This window comes from Trachurus japonicus, chromosome 15, assembly GCF_045865225.1.
Source record: "Trachurus japonicus isolate A0001 chromosome 15, Traja_1.0".
Taxonomy (NCBI): domain Eukaryota; kingdom Metazoa; phylum Chordata; class Actinopteri; order Carangiformes; family Carangidae; genus Trachurus; species Trachurus japonicus.
Window position 1 is genome coordinate 30536796 of NC_140921.1, and position 17700 is coordinate 30554495.

Consider the following 17700-nt stretch of genomic DNA (forward strand, 5'->3'; position numbering starts at 1 on the left):
GGAAGCTGAATCTAAAAAGATTTTCACCGATTTATAAAAAGTAATTGCTATCCTAGCTCAGATAGCAACGGATCCTGTCAGGTTCTGAGTTGTGCTACTGAGTCAAACTTTAAATTTCACTGGATCCTGGTTTGGATAAAGCAGATCCATGTTCTCTGCTTTATCCACACTGTGTAACAGCTGTAAAATGGGCTCAGACTCTCTGATGTTCTCACAGCCACCACTTTTAAGTCTTACACATACAGACTTAAATAGATCCAGCAGCAGCCTGTGGTGGTGGTGTGTGTACTCTACACTCCTATGTGCTTTGAAGTTGCCTTTGAGGCTCAGTCCTCATGGCTCTAACACAGAATGGAAGTCGTGCTGTGGCTCCTTTAAAGTGATAGTTCACCCAAAATTCAAATTTCACTCATTATCTACTCATCCTCATGTCGACTAAGGGTTGTGAGAAGTTTCAGAGTCCTCCGTGCCTTCTCTGAGTTACGGGGGGGTCCATGCAGCAGTATTTGTCCATATAATGGTTGTCAATGGATACCAACTTTCTTCGTCCAAAAAACATCCAAATACCTCCATACTGCTCGTCTGTAATGTCCCTCTGGTATTGAAGCCCCGACATGAGAAATTGTTCCGAAAAAAATTAAATAAAAAGCTTGTTTGTAGCGGAAGCTCCCAGTGTCTCGGTTCACTGCTCTTCCTGTGTCAGTGCAAATCTCCCTGTGTCAGTGCAAATCTCATGTGATTTGTAACTCAGAGAAGGCACGGAGGACTCTGAAAATTCTCACAGCTCTTAGTCGACATGAGGGTGAGTAGATAATGAGTGAAATTTGAATTTTGGGTGAACTATCCCTTTAAGCCTGTGACAGTGGGGCAGGGTGTGGCCACTGCTCTGTCACCTGCTCAGGTGTGTTCATGTGTTCTCAGACTCTCCCTGGATCACTGCTGGATCAGGTTGTTTCCTGACACTGGAAGGATTGGTTCATATTGTGAGGTAGAGTGAATAATCAGTGTGGTTCTACACAGTTTCTTCTTAAAAGACTAAAAGCTTGGATATATTTTAAACACTAATTACCGATTACAACTATGGAGCGTCTGAAGTTGGTCCTGCAGTACTTCCAGTCCAACTCTGAGTCCATCTCCAACGGTATCTGCATCATCCTGGCCTTGGTCAGCGTCAAGCTCTACACCAGCTTCGACTTCAACTGCCCCTGCCTCCCTCAGTACAACAAGCTGTACTCTCTGGGAGTGATGATCGTCCCGCCCATCATCCTCTTCTTCCTGGGCGTCCTGGTCAACAGACACACGGGCGTCATGATGGACGAGTGGATGAGACCGCTCGGGAACAGATCCAAAAACCCTGCTGTGGTGAAGTGAGTCGAAGATTTAGTTCTCACCATTACACAGCGATCTGAAGTTACCACTGTCGTCAATACGCCGAAAAATCTTTTTTGATCAAGGTCTTTTTTATTTTTCAAATATAACAAATACAAGAAATACAATTCACACATGGAACAAACAAAATTAGTTCCTGTCCAAACAAACAAACTTCCCGTGCCCCCCACCCACTTGTACTGGAACCCAAGAAAATTTCAATACATCCAGATTGACACATACACAGACTAGGTGAATAAAAAAGAAGACTATAACGAAGTGAAAATGAAGAAGAAAAAAAAACAAAAAAAAAAAAACAAAAAAAAAAAAACATACATTTGGGTTACATAGATATGTTAATAGCTGCCGTGCCTTCCACAAAGGAGATAAATGGCTGCCATATGACATAGAATTTTCTAGTGGTCCCTCTTACAGTATATCTAATTTTTTCTAAATGAACATAACTCATAACTTCCCTTATCCATTGGCCATACGTTGGGGGGGAAGCATCTTTCCATTTAAACAGGATAAGTCTCCTGGCCAACAAAGAGCAGAAGGCCATCATACTTAGGTGGTTCCCAGAAAAAGCAGCACCCACCGGAGCCACACCAAATAGTGAAATCAAAGGAGATGGGTGCACTGTTTTCCCACAAATTCTGGAAAATGTCTCAAAGATAGAATGCCAAAAACTGTATAACATAGGGCATGACCAAAACATGTGCAGTAGTGTAGCAGGAGCTTGTCTGCAACGATCACATGTAGGGTCAAAACCTGCCTTAATCCTAGACAATCTATCTTTGGTCCAATGAAGACGGTGGACTATTTTGAATTGAACCACAGTGTGTCTGAGGCATATAGAGGAAGAGTAAATTCGCTGAATAATTTTTTGCCATGTTTCCTCTGAAATCGTTTGGTCTAAGTCGGTTTCCCACTTTATTCTAAGGCCGTCCAGACTGTTCATGTTATGTGTATTGAGTAATGTATAAATTCTGCCTATTATTTTTTTTATGTTGACTTTAGATTTCAAAATTGTTTCAAGCAGAGATTCAGGAGGGCTCAGTGGGAAACAGTCAGAGTTGGAAGACACAAACCCTCTAAGCTGCAAATACCTGTAGAAGTGTGATTTGTTAAGGCCATATTTCTGTTGCAGCTGTGCAAAAGAAGCAAACTTATTTTCAATATAAAGATCAGACAATGTACATAATCCACTTCTTGCCCAGACATTAAAAGCTTCATCCATCATTGACGGGACAAACATATGATTTTTCATCAATGGTGTAGCAAGTGAAAGATCAGTGAGGTTAAAGGTCCTTCTAAACTGGTTCCAGGTTTTAATTGAATGAATAACAACTGGATTAGTAGTGAATGCTGAGATAGGCTGATCCAAAGGTAATTTGGAACATAATAGAGCTGCTAGGGAGGAAGAACCAATGGATGCCCTCTCCAGCCCTGTCCATTCAGTACTATTAACATCCAAGCCATCATCTCTCAACCAGTATAGCAAAGCTCTTATATTGGCAGCCCAGTGATAATACATAAAATTTGGAAGTGCCATACCTCCCATTGTGCGAGGCCTCTGTAATATATTTTTATTAATCCTGGGCTGCTTTTTATGCCAAATAAATGATGAAATATGACTGTTTAATTTGGAAAAAAAAAGATTTTGTTAGAAAAATAGGGAGACATTGAAATAAATATAAAAACTTAGGGAGAACGTTCATCTTAATCGTGTTGATCCTTCCCCCTAAGGAGAGAGGCAGAGGGTCCCAACGCTCCAGGTCTTGTTTAAGATTACTTAATAGGGGATGATAATTAGCCTTATAGAGATCCTTGTGATTACGTGTGACCCAAATACCTAAATATTTTATTTTGTTGGGACTAAATTTAAAGGGGGTCGTCCCAAAGTATGATCTGTCTACAGAAGAGATAGGCATAAGTTCACTTTTCTCAAAGTTGACCTTATAGCCAGATAATTTTCCGAACTTTGTGAGTAAAGTCGATAATTCAGGAAGGCTTGAGAGGGGGTCCGATATAAATAATAACATGTCATCGGCATAAAGTGAGACTTTATGCTCCAAACCTGCCCGGTGTATCCCTTTAATGGTGGGGCACTGCCTCAGGGCTAATGCAAGCGGCTCAAGTGCAACAGCAAACAAAAGTGGTGACAGAGGGCACCCCTGTCTTGTGCCCCGCTTCAGCTCAAAATAGGTGGATAAATTATTATTGGTGCGAACTGCAGCCATCGGAAGCGTGTATAGGATTCTAATCCTAATCCTACACGGACATATGCCTCGGTGTTTATTGTTCTTTTTCCTCCAGTCTATGAACATATTCAGCGCTACACTTCTCTCCGCACAACACTACACACCACAACAAAGCCTGTCGTGTTGAGAAAGTGATGAACTAGCTAGGAAATACTGTCAAAATACGCTAAACAATATGTAAACAAAAACGAAACACTTGAGCCACTGCATGTGTACATGGGTGAAAAACGTACGACTTGCATTTAATCACATTACTGTATTGCGAATGTTTTGTGTACTTACATTTCTTTACACTTCTCTACAGATCTTATTAAACGCAAAGCGTATTTATTGGCGTGCATTAAAAGAAATGTTCACTTCAAGTCGCCGTGGTTCGAGGAAGAGGTGAAGTTAGCTGTTTCTGGCTGCGGTGAATATGATGCGTTCAAGGGAACAGGGCAGCGTCGGACGTGAGTCGATTGTTTGGAAATGATTAGAATGGTCTCAATCAATCATTATACAACAAGTAGTTCCGACCAAGCAATCTGATTGGTCAATAAGACATTTAGAACGTGCTCAAATCAGCATTATACAACAAGTAGTTCCGACCAAGCAATCTGATTGGTCAATAAGACATTTAGAACGTGCTCAAATCAGCATTACAGCACGGCTGACTCATCACTGAAAATATTACTTCGCCATGTCATGTTGTTTACACATCTCCATGGCAACATGGATTTTTCGTAATTTATTACTCGTGAAAATAAATCACAAACTACTGACCTCCTGTAGGTTGTTCCTGACAGCTGCCAAAGTCACATTTATAGAACAATTATGTTATTTTATTTTTTGTTAATATATTGTAAACTTCCCCGTTACAGCAGAGAGGATTGTCTCCCTCCCATGTGTGTAACGTTACAAAGTCGGAGAGACACGAGTTGTGATCGCGGTGAATATGTTTTTTAAAATATGGCCTGGAGCTGAATATTTTCATTGGATAAAACGGAGGTGATTACCTGTATGTTTCTCTCTCTCCTTCTCTCTCGCTTGCGCCTTTTGGGCTTTTAATCGTTTGTCTTTCTCTATCAGCTGTGTCGGCGACACGGCGCTATAACTTCATTTACATGCAGAGTTTGCGGTTGTAGAAGCTACATGTGAAAGGAAAAAAACGGCATCTTTGTTATAACTTGTGCGAGTTTGTGCAGTGTTGATTTAGTTCAGGAAAGTCCGAGACCGCGTTAAAACATGAACGTCAGCTCAGAGTTCACTCATCTGGGACTAGAAAATCATTTCTGTTGCTAGGTCGTTACTAAGGTTCGGACTATTTGCTGTAGAGGTGAACTAGGTTCCATTACACATAGGAGTCTACTGACGTGACTGATTGTGTTTCAGTTATTAGTCAGACCCCATTTATTTCCATGGAAACGGGAAGCACACTCGCAAAAAACTTTAAATTTTGAGAGCAAAACGTCCATCAACATGAATATTTATTTAAAGGGATAGTTCAACATTTTGGCAAATTGGCCCATTGCCATAATCACTATAGTCATAGCAGTAGGTTCATTACCTTTAATTGTAGGTGTAAGCTATTTTCAGTACGGCGGAGCGCAGCAACTGGCTGCTCAGAGCTACGCTATGGAGGCTAAGGGAATTTCTTGGTTTCCCTCATTAAACTCATCAAATTCAACATCCCTAAACTCCACAGCGCTTTTGTAGACAAGTTGTGACCTGCACAACCACCACGCTATGAGATAATGACGGAACGATACGAAACAGAGCCGTTTTCGAGGTAAATACAGGGTAAATACGGAGACTGCTTGCTGAAAAACTGTCCGCGCATCAGCGGTTTTGTATGAATTTACCTCGAAAACGGCTCCGTTTCGTATCGTTCCGTCATTATCTCATAGTGTGGTGGTTGTGCAGCTCACAACTTGTCTACAAAAGCGCTGTGGAGTTTTGGGATTTTGTATTTGATGAGTTTAATGAGGGAAACCAAGAAATTCCCTTATAGCGTAGCTCTGAGTAGCCAGCTGCTGCGCTCCGCTGTACTAAAAATAGCTTACACCTACAATTAAAGGTAACGAACCTATTGCTATGACTATAGCAATTATGGCAATGGGCCAATTTGCCAAAATGTTGAACTATCCCTTTAATTATACGCTTTATTTTGTTGGTAATTGTTGTATAATCGCAATATTACCCTCGAGGGTGTGCTTAAACGTAATTTGAGCACTTCGGTGATGCTTGCGGACCTCGGCGCAAGCGCCTCGGTCCTGACCGCATCACCGTCGTGCTCAAATGACGTTAAAGCACACCCTCTCGGGTAATATTGCTTAATTACAGCACGGCTGACTCATCACTGAAAATATTACTTCGCCATGTCATGTTGTTTACACATCTCCATGGCAACATGGATTTTTCGTCATTTATTACTCGTGAAAATAAATCACAAACTACACTGACCTCCTGTAGGTTGTTCCTGACAGCTGCCAAAGTCACATTTATAGAACAATTATGTTATTTTATTTTTTGTTAATATATTGTAAACTTCCCCGTTACAGCCGAGAGGATTGTCTCCCTCCCATGTCGTTACAAAGTCGGAGAGACACGAGTTGTGATCGCGGTGAATATGTTTTTAAAATATGGCCTGGAGCTGAATATTTCATTGGATAAAACGGAGGTGATTACCTGTACCTCGGACTATTTGCTGTAGAGGTGAACTAGGTTCCATTACACATAGGAGTCTACTGACGTGACTGATTGTGTTTCAGTTATTAGTCAGACCCCATTTATTTCCATGGAAACGGGAAGCACACTCGCAAAAAACTTTAAATTTTGAGAGCAAAACGTCCATCAACATGAATATTTATTTAATTATACGCTTTATTTTGTTGGTAATTGTTGTATAATCGCAATATTACCCTCGAGGGTGTGCTTAAACGTAATTTGAGCACGACGGTGATGCGGTCAGGACCGAGGCGCTTGCGCCGAGGTCCGCAATCATGCTCAAATGACGCAATCATGCTCAAATGACGTTAAAGCACACCCTCTCGGGTAATATTGCTTAAATCAATTTGTTTATTTTGGCATGTCAATTTAAATCATCATCGTCACACTTCATCTTAGTTCAAATAATACATTCTATAAATAAATTTCAAACAATCGACTCACGTCCGACGCTGCCCTGTTCCCTTGAACGCATCATAGCCACAAGGCAGAAACAGGTAGACTCAGGTAACATCTCTTCCTCGAACCACGGCGACTTGAAGTGAACATTTCTTTTAATGCACGCCAATAAATACGTTTTGCGTTTCATAAGATCTGTAGAGAAGTGTAAAGAAATGTAAGTACACAAAACATTCGCAATACAGTAATGTGATTAAATGCAAGTCGTACTTTTCAACCATGTACACATGCAGTGGCTCAAGTGTTTCGCTTTTGTTTACATATTGTTTAGCGTATTTTGACAGTATTTCCGAGCTAGTTCATCACTTTCTCAACACGACAGGCTTTGTCATAGTGTGTAGTGTTGTGCGGAAAGAAGTGTAGCGCTGAATATGTTGATTAGACTGGAGGAAAAAGAACATTATACAACAAGTAGTTCCGACCAAGCAATCTGATTGGTCAATAAGACATTTAGAACGTGCTCAAATCAGCATTACAGCACGGCTGACTCATCACTGAAAATATTACTTCGCCATGTCATGTTGTTTACACATCTCCATGGCAACATGGATTTTTCCCCCTTTTATTTTAAAAAACGTCATTTATTACTCGTGAAAATAAATCACAAACTACACTGACCTCCTGTAGGTTGTTCCTGACAGCTGCCAAAGTCACATTTATAGAACAATTATGTTATTTTATTTTTTGTTAAAGCAGATATCAGTGGAATGTTTTTGTTAATATAAGTCCTAAATAGTCCTATTTTCCGTCAGCAATCACTTACATGAAGTATTTCAGCCTAAACACGAGTCTCTCCGTCACTCTGCTCTGCTGTAACCCGAGGAGAAAATTTTCCTTGTGGGATACAAGTGTTATCCAATGAGGGGAGAGAACGGCATGAAGGGCTGTGTGTGCAGCCAAGGGATGCGCGTGAATGTGGTGACGTAGCACGAGGACCAATTGATGCCTGACAAGGGCGGGGGCTGCTAACTCATGGTGCGTTCAAGGAAACTCGTACTTTGTGTTTTTCCTTCCTGTGAAGTCATACCAGTTCGATCTGGTACGAGTTCACGGGTCGGAAGTTACGAGTGGCCGTTATAGGGAACTTTCACAGACAACAGGACGGTAAAAACACGAGCTACGGGTTACCTGGAACGCTACCAAGTCGTAGTTGTGATTTGAAGCTGTAACTTACGGTTTCAAAAGCCTGCCTTGAACACAGCATTAGCCGAAACGGCCGTGCCACTGATATCTGCTTTAATATATTGTAAACTTCCCCGTTACAGCCGAGGATTGTCTCCCTCCCATGTGTGTAACGTTACAAAGTCGGAGAGACACGAGTTGTGATCGCGGTGAATATGTTTTTTAAAATATGGCCTGGAGCTGAATATTTCATTAGATAAAACGGAGGTGATTACCTGTATGTTTCTCTCTCTCCCTCTCTCTCTTGCTTGCGCCTTTTGGGCTTTTAAATAATCTGGAGTAATCGTTTGTCTTTCTCTATCAGCTGTGTCGGCGACACGGCGCTATAACTTCATTTACATGCAGAGTTTGCGGTTGTAGAAGCTACATCTGTGAAAGAAAAAAAACGGCATCTTTGTTATAACTTGGGCGAGTTTGTGCAGTGTTGGTTTAGTTCAGGAAAGTCCGAGACCGCGTTAAAACATGAACGTCAGCTCAGAGTTCACTCATCTGGGACTAGAAAATCATTTCTGTTGCTAGGTCGTTACTAAGGTTCGGACTATTTGCTGTAGAGGTGAACTAGGTTCCATTACACATAGGAGTCTACTGACGTGACTGATTGTGTTTCAGTTATTAGTCAGACCCCATTTATTTCCATGGAAACGGGAAGCACACTCGCAAAAAACTTTAAATTTTGAGAGCAAAACGTCCATCAACATGAATATTTATTTAATTACACGCTTTATTTTGTTGGTAATTGTTGTATAATCGCAATATTACCCTCGAGGGTGTGCTTAAACTCTCGGGTAATATTGCTTAAATAAACACCGAGGCATTGTCCGTGTATTTCAAAGGCAAACCGATGGTAACCTGTTGTTTGAGATCAGCTCGAGTCAAAACGTTACCTGTAGTGACGTAATTGACTGATATCCAGTGAAACGGCTGGCACCTGTGAGCTTGAGTGGCTCACAGAGGTAGACAGGTGGTTAGTGGTGTAATTGGTTTTGCTGAAGCGAGATCGAGTCCCGACCATAGACTGTAAAAAGAATGGACGTAGCGTCCGTGACGTCACCCATTGGTTTTGGGGAGTCGTTTTTGTGACTCAAATATGGCGGCCTGAACAGCGCCATGTTGGATTGGCCGGCCGAGAACCCGCCCACTGGCCTCGAAGCAGCTGTCCACGGAGCTGCTCGGACCTGTCACTCAACGTTTCCGCGCCCTAATTGGCCAGAGTCTTAACCTTATAACAGTAAAACGGCAGAGTTAAAAAAAAATTCACCCCCCTCAGAGTGTGTGCGGGGGTAGAAACTATCAATTGAGACGAAAAAACGTTCTGACACCAGGCTTTTAACATGTTTACTGAGGATGTAAAGTTGGCGATTTTAACATGGGGGTCTATGGGGAATGCTCCCTTCTGACACCAGCCCCCAGAGGAATCCGAGGGGATTGCAGTTTTTTGAACGCGGAAGTGAGCTTCACTTCTCAGACCGACAACTGCCCCCTTGGTCCCGACCCACGCGAATATGTGAAGATTATTTTTTCTCCACTTTATTTTTTTTTTCCATGTGGCTGGTACGTAACTGTTAGTGCTCACTCACAGCAGCATATTCGCCGCGGTAGATGTGAATTGTGACTTGAAACTCGCTGGTAATATGTTGTGTATGTTTGTGAATTTGTGACGAATCTGCTGAGGGAGCGCAAAACATCTGCAGCTGTTCAGCACGGTAACCAGTTAACTTAAAAACCAGTAGGGCCACAACACCGGACTCCCTCTTGGTCGCGAAGTAGCTTCCTCACCTCTGTAAATGCAGCTCGAGCTTTAGCCACCGTTGCCGTGTAGTCCGGGAAGATGGTAATCGGTTCCCCGTTGAAGCTGAGTGGGCCCTGGCTGCGGGCGCGCCGCAGTATTCTGGACACACTCTTGGTAGTAATGTAGCTTAGCAACAATGGCTCGAGGTTTTCCGCCCGTCTTCTTCTGCCCAAGGCTCCGGTGCGATCGATCGATCAGTGGCTCTTTATCCAACTGTAGCACCTCAGTTAGCAGCTTTGATACAGAGGTTGTTGTGCTTGAGTCGGGTGTCTCGGGTACGCCGATGATTCTTATGTTGCATCTCCTCGACCGTCCCTCCATATCCTCACACTTCGCTTTCAGCCCTGCGATTAATGTCTTCATCTCGTTCACAGTTTCTTGCAAATTAACCACTTCATCCGACCATGCAGATAGCCCCCCCTCCACGTCTTTGATGCTAACTTTAGCCTGGTCGATCTCGTGCTTCAGCGCCGCGGTGTTGTTCATTATCTCCGTTTTCACCGCCTTCAGCTCGCTCCTGAGGTTTTCAAAATCATCAGCGAGGGCATTCTTCAATTCTGACTTTAACACCGTTGAAATATCCGCTTTCAAAGAAAGAAGGATTTCTGACTTCAAACTTTCAACGTTCATCTTTCCGGAGGCAGGTGGGGATGCAGGTGAGGGCGCAGGCGAGGGCGGAGTCACTTTAGCCGGGATTTTGGCAGTACTCTGGTTCCAGGAGGTGTTGGGCCTTGTGTTGGAGGGTCCAGTATACTTGTATTTATTCAGCCTCGTTTCCATCTGGACGTCGCCGTGGATTTGTTACACCATCCGACTGAGTTTAGGAGTAGTTTACTGTAGCATGAAACGAATTACACTTTACTTTTTTCGCTTAAAATAGAGGTTTAACGGGAGCTCGCGTCGAACACAGCCTACTCCATAGCTGTCAAGCCACCTACGCCGAAAAATCTTGTAGGAACTGAATGTGAGAGTTCTTATTCTCACTTCAGATGGAGATGGATGCTGTTTTAAGCTTGTTTCAAAAGTCACCAGCACACAACTGACGGTAACCCTTTATAAATACACACTATTAAGCATTAAATACTGAATTCATCTTTTATAACATATGAATACTCATTAGTATGTAGTTTATAAACAGTTAAAAATGTTTTACTCATCATTGATAAGCATTAACTGTATTTATAAACTACATACTAATGAGTATTTGTGTGTTATAAGTGAAGAATTCAGTATTTATTAATGCTTAACTAACGCTTAATTGTGTGTACTTATTATAAAGTGCCACCCAACTGACAACATGTAACATGTAACAACATAAATGTAGTGATGTAACACTTTTTTGGCATAATTTATCATCTTCAAATATCATCAGCTCATTCAGGAGATTCATACTACAAGTACTATTTATTATGTACTTATTTATTACTAAATGATAAGGGATCTACATTATAACATGAGTACACCCCACACTTCAGTGGTGGTTCCTGCTACATGAGAAGTCATTTTGATTTTAAAGACGATACAAACACAAGTTGAGGTCAGACCAAGCCAAGTTGTTGGTTGTGTATCCCACAACTAAAAAGGATTGTCTCAGTGGAATAGTCCTGCAGGTATGTGAGAGGATACAAATTTGCTTATTGCCATAATCTCCTATAGTCTTAAGAATAGGTTTGTTACCTTTAATTATCGGCGCAAGCTGGTTTTAGATCGGCGGGGCAGAGACGCGAGCTGCTCACGAATCGGTACTTTCCCCTTACCCTCAAAAAAAAAAGTTCCGGCTCTACATTTGCCTCGAAAACAACTCTGTCTCGTAATGTAACATCATAGCGTGGTGAATGTGCAGGTCACAACTTCTCCACAAGAGAGTTTTGGAGTTGTTGGATTATGTATTTGATGAGTTTGATGAAAGTACCACGCACCTCCATTGTGTTAGCTGAGCAGCTCACGTCTCTGCACCGCTGATCCAAAACCAACATGCACCGATAATAATTAAAGGTAAATAACCTACCTATGACTATAGGGATTATAGAAATAGGCCATCTTGCCTATTCGCTTGAAGAATTTGAACATGAGGTTCTCTGTGGTCCTGCAGGTACCTGTTCTCAGCCATGCTCCAGAGGGCCCTGCTGGCCCCCATGGTCTGGATCCTGGTCACTTTACTGGATGGAAAGATCCTCATCTGTGCCTTCAGTGTGAGTGTAGACCCTGCACTCTTCTCAGGTATCTGCAAATGCATCCAACATCCTCCACTGAGACATGCAGTTACACATTCACTAAGCATTATCACAACAATCCATCCTGGTGCTGTGTGTGTGTGTGTGTGTGTGTGTGTGTGTGTGTGTGTGTGTGTGTGTGTGTGTGTGTGTGTGTGTGTGTGTGTATGTGTGTGTGGGGATCTCTCAGGTATGCCCAACAACACAGGTCTAGAAGTGATCAAAATCATGGCCAAAGTTCCCTGTAAGGAGGACGTCATCTTCAGGAACAGCTCCTTCCGCAAAGCAGTCTCTCGCTACATACGCTGCCAATCACAGGTAAGCTGCCCCACCCCATGCACACACACACATACACACACTCACAGGCACATCTTTTATCCTCATGAAAACTTTAAATAAGTGAGTCAGGGCTCCTTTAGTCCACACCTCGGTCCAGTCAATTACCAGATGAAGACTAGGTGAAGTAAACAAGGTCTGAAGTATCTTTTGATATAAGTATTTAAAAATGTAAAAACAACATATGAACAACATATTCATTTTTCTTACCTAAGCACTTTTTTGTGTGTTTTTTGAGTTGGTTGAATGTTGTTGAGGAATGGGGCTTGTAGCACGTTACAGTGTTAAAATCAGCTTGCTCTATACTGTATGAGCAAGCTCAGTTTACCTTTTTCCTTTCTTTTTATTGTAACTGGATCTGTGTATTATTATTTTATTTAGAACTTTTGAAAAGGACCCAGGAAGACTAGCCTGGCGTTTGTGCGTCGGCTAATGGGGATCCTCAATAAACAATAATGTATTGATACATACAGTATATTTACCATCAACTAGTATTAAAAATGTTGAATATTTTCTTGACTAATAATCGAATGACTAATGAATGATGGTTTTATTAACACATTTTGCTCCAACTGGTCTCATGTTTCTGAGCCTTTTGTCTTTGCTGTAGTGGTGGTGACTGATCCCAGAGCTGTCTGTTCTCATACAAAAATCGACTCCTTTGACCACAGTCATAATGTTAATACCAAACAGTCAGAGAGAGAAACTGAAACAAAGTAACAGAGACACAAACATGGTAGAAATGTTGTATTTTGCATCGTTTGAGGCCTGTAATTAAAGCAGAAGTAAGCGATATTTTTGTGTTAATATAAGTCTTGAATAGTTATATCTTCCGACAGCAATCACTTACATAGAGTGTTTGGTCTGAAACACGGGTCTTTCAGTCACTCTGCTCTGCTCTGAGCCGAGGAGAAAACTTTTCTCGTATCCTACAATTTTTATCCAATGAGGAGAGAGAACGGCATGCAGGGCTGTGTGTGCAGCCAAGGGATGCCGTGAATGTGGTGATGTAGGGACGAGGACTGTTATGGTGCGTTCATATGGAGTTATTTTTGTCTCATTAATATCTGTAAACGCACAGAAGGTGATCTACAAATGTTCCTTGGTTTGCACACGTGTTTTGCTATCCACAAAGGGTGATCTACAAATGTTCCTTGGTTTGCACACGTGTTTTGCTATCCACAAATACAAATTTCTAATTTGTAACTTGTATTTTGGTTTTTACAAATAAATGTGTATTTGTAAATATATTGTATATTTGTAAATGTATAATTTTCCATTTGTAAAAACAAAAAAGCCATTTGTAAAACCGAAAATTCTGTCTGTGAAGTGTGACTCTGCATTTGTGGATCACCAATCACACACACGCATCTCTTTCCGCAATGACGTATTTCTGAGACAATCCTGCCGAGATCCACACAGATCCACAAACTCACAGCTGCTGATTCACAAAGGGCCGCTCTCCTCACCAGGAGGGGCAGTGTTGGCGAGTAGCTGAATGAAAACTAACGAAGAAGACTGCTATTGGTTTATCTCGAGAAATTATTTTAATTCCCACTGTTAATGCGTCACTTTATTAAGTTTTAATGTTTTTTCATGCGATAAAGTAACTGTTAAGACCCCCAATATGCGGTTAGTTTATCCAAATGACGCCTGTTTGGAAGTTTGCTCCGCCGTTCGCGGAGCAGTGAAGCTCCATCTGTGGAGCAGCTAAGCTAACTAGGCTACCACCGGACGAGCGGTCTATCACAGGCTACCGCCGGGCTGCTGTGGTGGTCGGCCGGCTAACCTCCGCTGTCATCCAGGTCTCCCCCGGCTCGTTTTTTCCCCCGGAATGATGAAGCTGGTTAGCCAGCCCACCGCAGCAGCCCGGCTGCTGTTTAGATCTGATTAGATGTTAGACTGTTTAGATCCCCAATATGTGGTTATTTTTATACAAATGACGCCTGTTTGGAAGTTTGCTCCGCCGTTAGCCTAGTTAGCTGCTAACTAGGCTACCACCGGACGAGCGGTCTATCACAGAGGCTACCGCCGGGCTGCTGTGGTGGTCGGCCGGCTAAGCCGCGGTCTCCTCCCAGGGGAGAAAACGACCTGCATTGTTAATGTCAACTGACTGACCGTTTCATTGTAAAACATTTATTTATTGTTGAAGCGGTGGTGACTGTACATAGCCCATCATAGACTAAATAGTTTTGTTTGTTGATATAGCCTACAGACTACACCACTGAATGAGACAACATGTATCTCCTAAAAATAATTCATCCAGCCGGCGGTAAACCTCTAAAAAACTGCCGGTAGATTGATGGGCTCCTTTTCTCCCCTGGGAGGACGACGCAGATTAGCCGACCGACCACCTCAGCAGCCCGGCTGTTGCTTCTGTGATGATCCGCTCATCCAGAGGCAGCAACCGGGTTGGGGCTGGTCTCTCCCCTGGAATGACGCCGCGGCTTAGCCGGCCGACCACCACAGCAGCCCCGGCTGCTTCCTCTGTGATGATCTGCTCATCCAGAGGCAGCAACCGGTTTACTGAAGTGCTCGTTTTCTCCCCCGAGAAGACGCCGCGGCTTAGCTGACCGAACACCACAGCAGTCCGGCTATAGCCTCTGTGATAGACCGCTCGCCCGGTGGTGTGTATTCAGCTTTTGAGGCTGCGCGACACTGGAGAATCATTGTCATAGCTTTTTTTTTTTTTGTAAGATGTCCACACACACTGAGTGACATCCCTTTGTGGGGTGGTCACAGTCACTGCACCTCATGACTGATGTGTTTTGTTGCCTTTGTGTAGCTAACTGTCCTCGCCCTGTCTAGGCCATCGGCTGGTCCATCCTCCTCTTCCTCATTGTGCTGGGAGCGATGGGACGCCTCATCAAACCCTGCTTCGACGACCACGCCACCTTCCTGCAGACGCGTTACTGGAGCAACTATCTGGACGTGGAACAGAAGCTCTTCGACGAGACCTGCGTCCTCCACGCCCGCGACTTTGCCCGGAAGTGCGTGGTGCAGTTCTTTGAGGACATGAAGGAGGATGCCATACTCCGGCTGCCACATCCACCCTTCATCCGCAACGTCAAGGACGACTGGGAGGAAGAAGAAGAGGAGAGGCTTCATGGGGTAACGCAGCAGGAGCAAGTAAACCAGCTGCTCAGCAAGTGGTACTTCAATAAACCTGAACTGGACGTGACACGGATCGCACACAGACCCAGGACCTGCGTCACCTGGCAGGACCCCAAGGGAAAGACTTTATACTCTGATGTCTAGGACACTCTCATCACGCTAGAGCAGCAAATAGATGTAGATTACATGAGTCGGACTGCACTCACATATGATATTAGTATTTAAAGGAATAGTTCACCAAAAAATGAAATTCATTCATCATTGACTCCCCCTCATGCTGATGAATACTCTGGAGTAGTTTTTTATTCCTCAAAGTGCATCTGGAGACCCAGGAGGCCGGTTCGTAGTCCAACCAAAACTTTATATGAGAGTAATAGCACCTGACACAAAAACGTCCATAAAACTATACAAAAAACATTTAATATCCCTCCACACTGCTCGTCCACTGCAATCCAAGTGTCCTGAAGGGAGATAGTCCTGAGTTTACTGGAAACAACCTCATTTAGGACATTTTTACAGCCTAAACAGCCAAACAGTCCTGTATTGAATTTGCTGGGGCACGCTCTCGCATTCGGCCTCCCGGGTCTCCAGATGCACTTTGAGGAATAAAAAACTACTCCGGAGTTTTCATCAGCATGAGGGTGAATGAGGGGAATTTCATTTTTTTGTGAACTATTCCTTTAACTGTACCTCACCATCTTCCTTCAGCTGATGGTGGAGACTGACTGGTCAGTATCAGACACAACTGTGAACTAACTATCTATCTATCTATCTATCTATCTATCTATCTATCTATCTATCTATCTATCTATCTATCTATCTATCTATCTATCTATCTATACATCTATACATCTATACATCTATCTATCTTTACATCCATACATCCATACACATGGAAACCATTAGGTTTAAGTTATATGTAAATGGTGCTTTGGAAATAATTATATATATTGATATTAATTCAATAATACTAACTAAAAACTAACTAATGATTAGCAAGAGTGGGACTGGGACTGTCTGCTGGTCTGTCAGGAATATCATGCTCTTACGTAAAACTGAAATCATGCTTCTACAGAGACACATGTTACTGTAACCTCTGTGGGTGTATAAACAGAAGCATGTGACAAATGCCTGTAGAGAATCTGGCCTTCTCACCAATCATCATGTCAACCAGAGTGTCAGGCTCCCAGGAAATAACATGAGCATGGAAACGTTAGACTCAACGTTTAAGTAAGAAGGAAACAGCCACCCTAACATCTCTGGACATATCTCGTTCATCCACTACTGGAGCTTGTACAAAGCTGTTGTGTGTCTTCGAACACCACATCAAACCTGATAGAGCTGGGTCAGTGAAGAGGTCAAAGCCGCATACAGATGTGTATGTGTTACAGTAATGGAGACATACACACATACATTCACAGGACTGGTGAGGTACAGTCTGTAACAGGTCTGTTTGTTTCTATCACGTTTGTCTCTGACTTGACTCTTGACTTTCAGTGTCCAAACCAGGTTCTAGGGGACATTTGAATATGTGAGGCTTTGGACTGGCTGGTTTTGCATACAAGTTGTTGACATTGAGTCCACTCAGACAGATTGATGGAGCCATGCAAATGGACATCTGGGAGTGAAGCAAACTACAGATTCACACAAAATTATGATCTCTACTTTATTCTATTAAATTTGGAATTATGAAAGAATAAACAATTGAACATTTACTGTGAACCGCGTACTATATACTGTATGTGCAAGTTGTTGCTCCCAAAATGAAATATCTAGACCCCTCTGGGTCTCCTCGGCACTATGGAGCATTTTAGCCTCATTCAGCTCTTTGTTTTGGTTTTCCAGCAGCTACTTTTAAATTTCTTTATTTGTCTAACGTGAGAGAAACTTGTCTTGTGCAATTCTGTACAAAAAACCCCAAACATACTACTTAATGATGCAAGAACACACACTACTCACAAAAAGTTTTGGATATTTGGCCTTCAGATGAAATTTTCACCTATAATGCACTTTAATCTTTACAGGTGAACTTAATTTGACCTTCTCTAAACTTTTGAATGCTCATGTTCAACTGTTCAATGTTTCAGTTTTTATAACACAACATGCTGTTCTCTAACAAGGTGATGAACCACAAACATCACAAGTGTCTGATCCATGAATTGACCACTTAATGTTCTGCTTCAATGACAGTTTGTATTGAAACAGTCCTCTTCATCATATAACAATCCATCAACAGTACCTGTCCTGGACCTGTGGAGGCTTCAGATGA

General features: G+C 42.5%; 2 protein-coding genes across 2 annotated transcripts in view; both read left to right on the plus strand.

The window, feature by feature from the left end:
* Positions 1 to 17700, plus strand: part of cep68 (centrosomal protein 68) — an 81536-nt gene that overhangs the window by 55697 nt on the left and 8139 nt on the right. The gene's annotated exons all lie outside the window — the stretch shown is intronic.
* On the plus strand, positions 981 to 15575 carry calhm3 (calcium homeostasis modulator 3). Its single transcript, XM_085799057.1, has 4 exons — positions 981 to 1367; positions 11861 to 11988; positions 12172 to 12299; positions 15126 to 15575. Exons 1-4 carry the CDS (start codon positions 1081 to 1083, stop codon positions 15573 to 15575), a joined length of 993 nt encoding a protein of 330 aa, XP_085655183.1. The 5' UTR covers positions 981 to 1080.

Bases quoted from the DNA above. Each gene is read 5' to 3' on its own strand.
- calhm3 (XM_085799057.1), top strand. From the start codon at position 1,081: ATGGAGCGTCTGAAGTTGGTCCTGCAGTACTTCCAGTCCAACTCTGAG. The intron at 11,989-12,171 runs GTATCTGCAAAT...GGGATCTCTCAG, and splicing joins AGACCCTGCACTCTTCTCAG to GTATGCCCAACAACACAGGT. The intron at 12,300-15,125 runs GTAAGCTGCCCC...CGCCCTGTCTAG, and splicing joins ACATACGCTGCCAATCACAG to GCCATCGGCTGGTCCATCCT.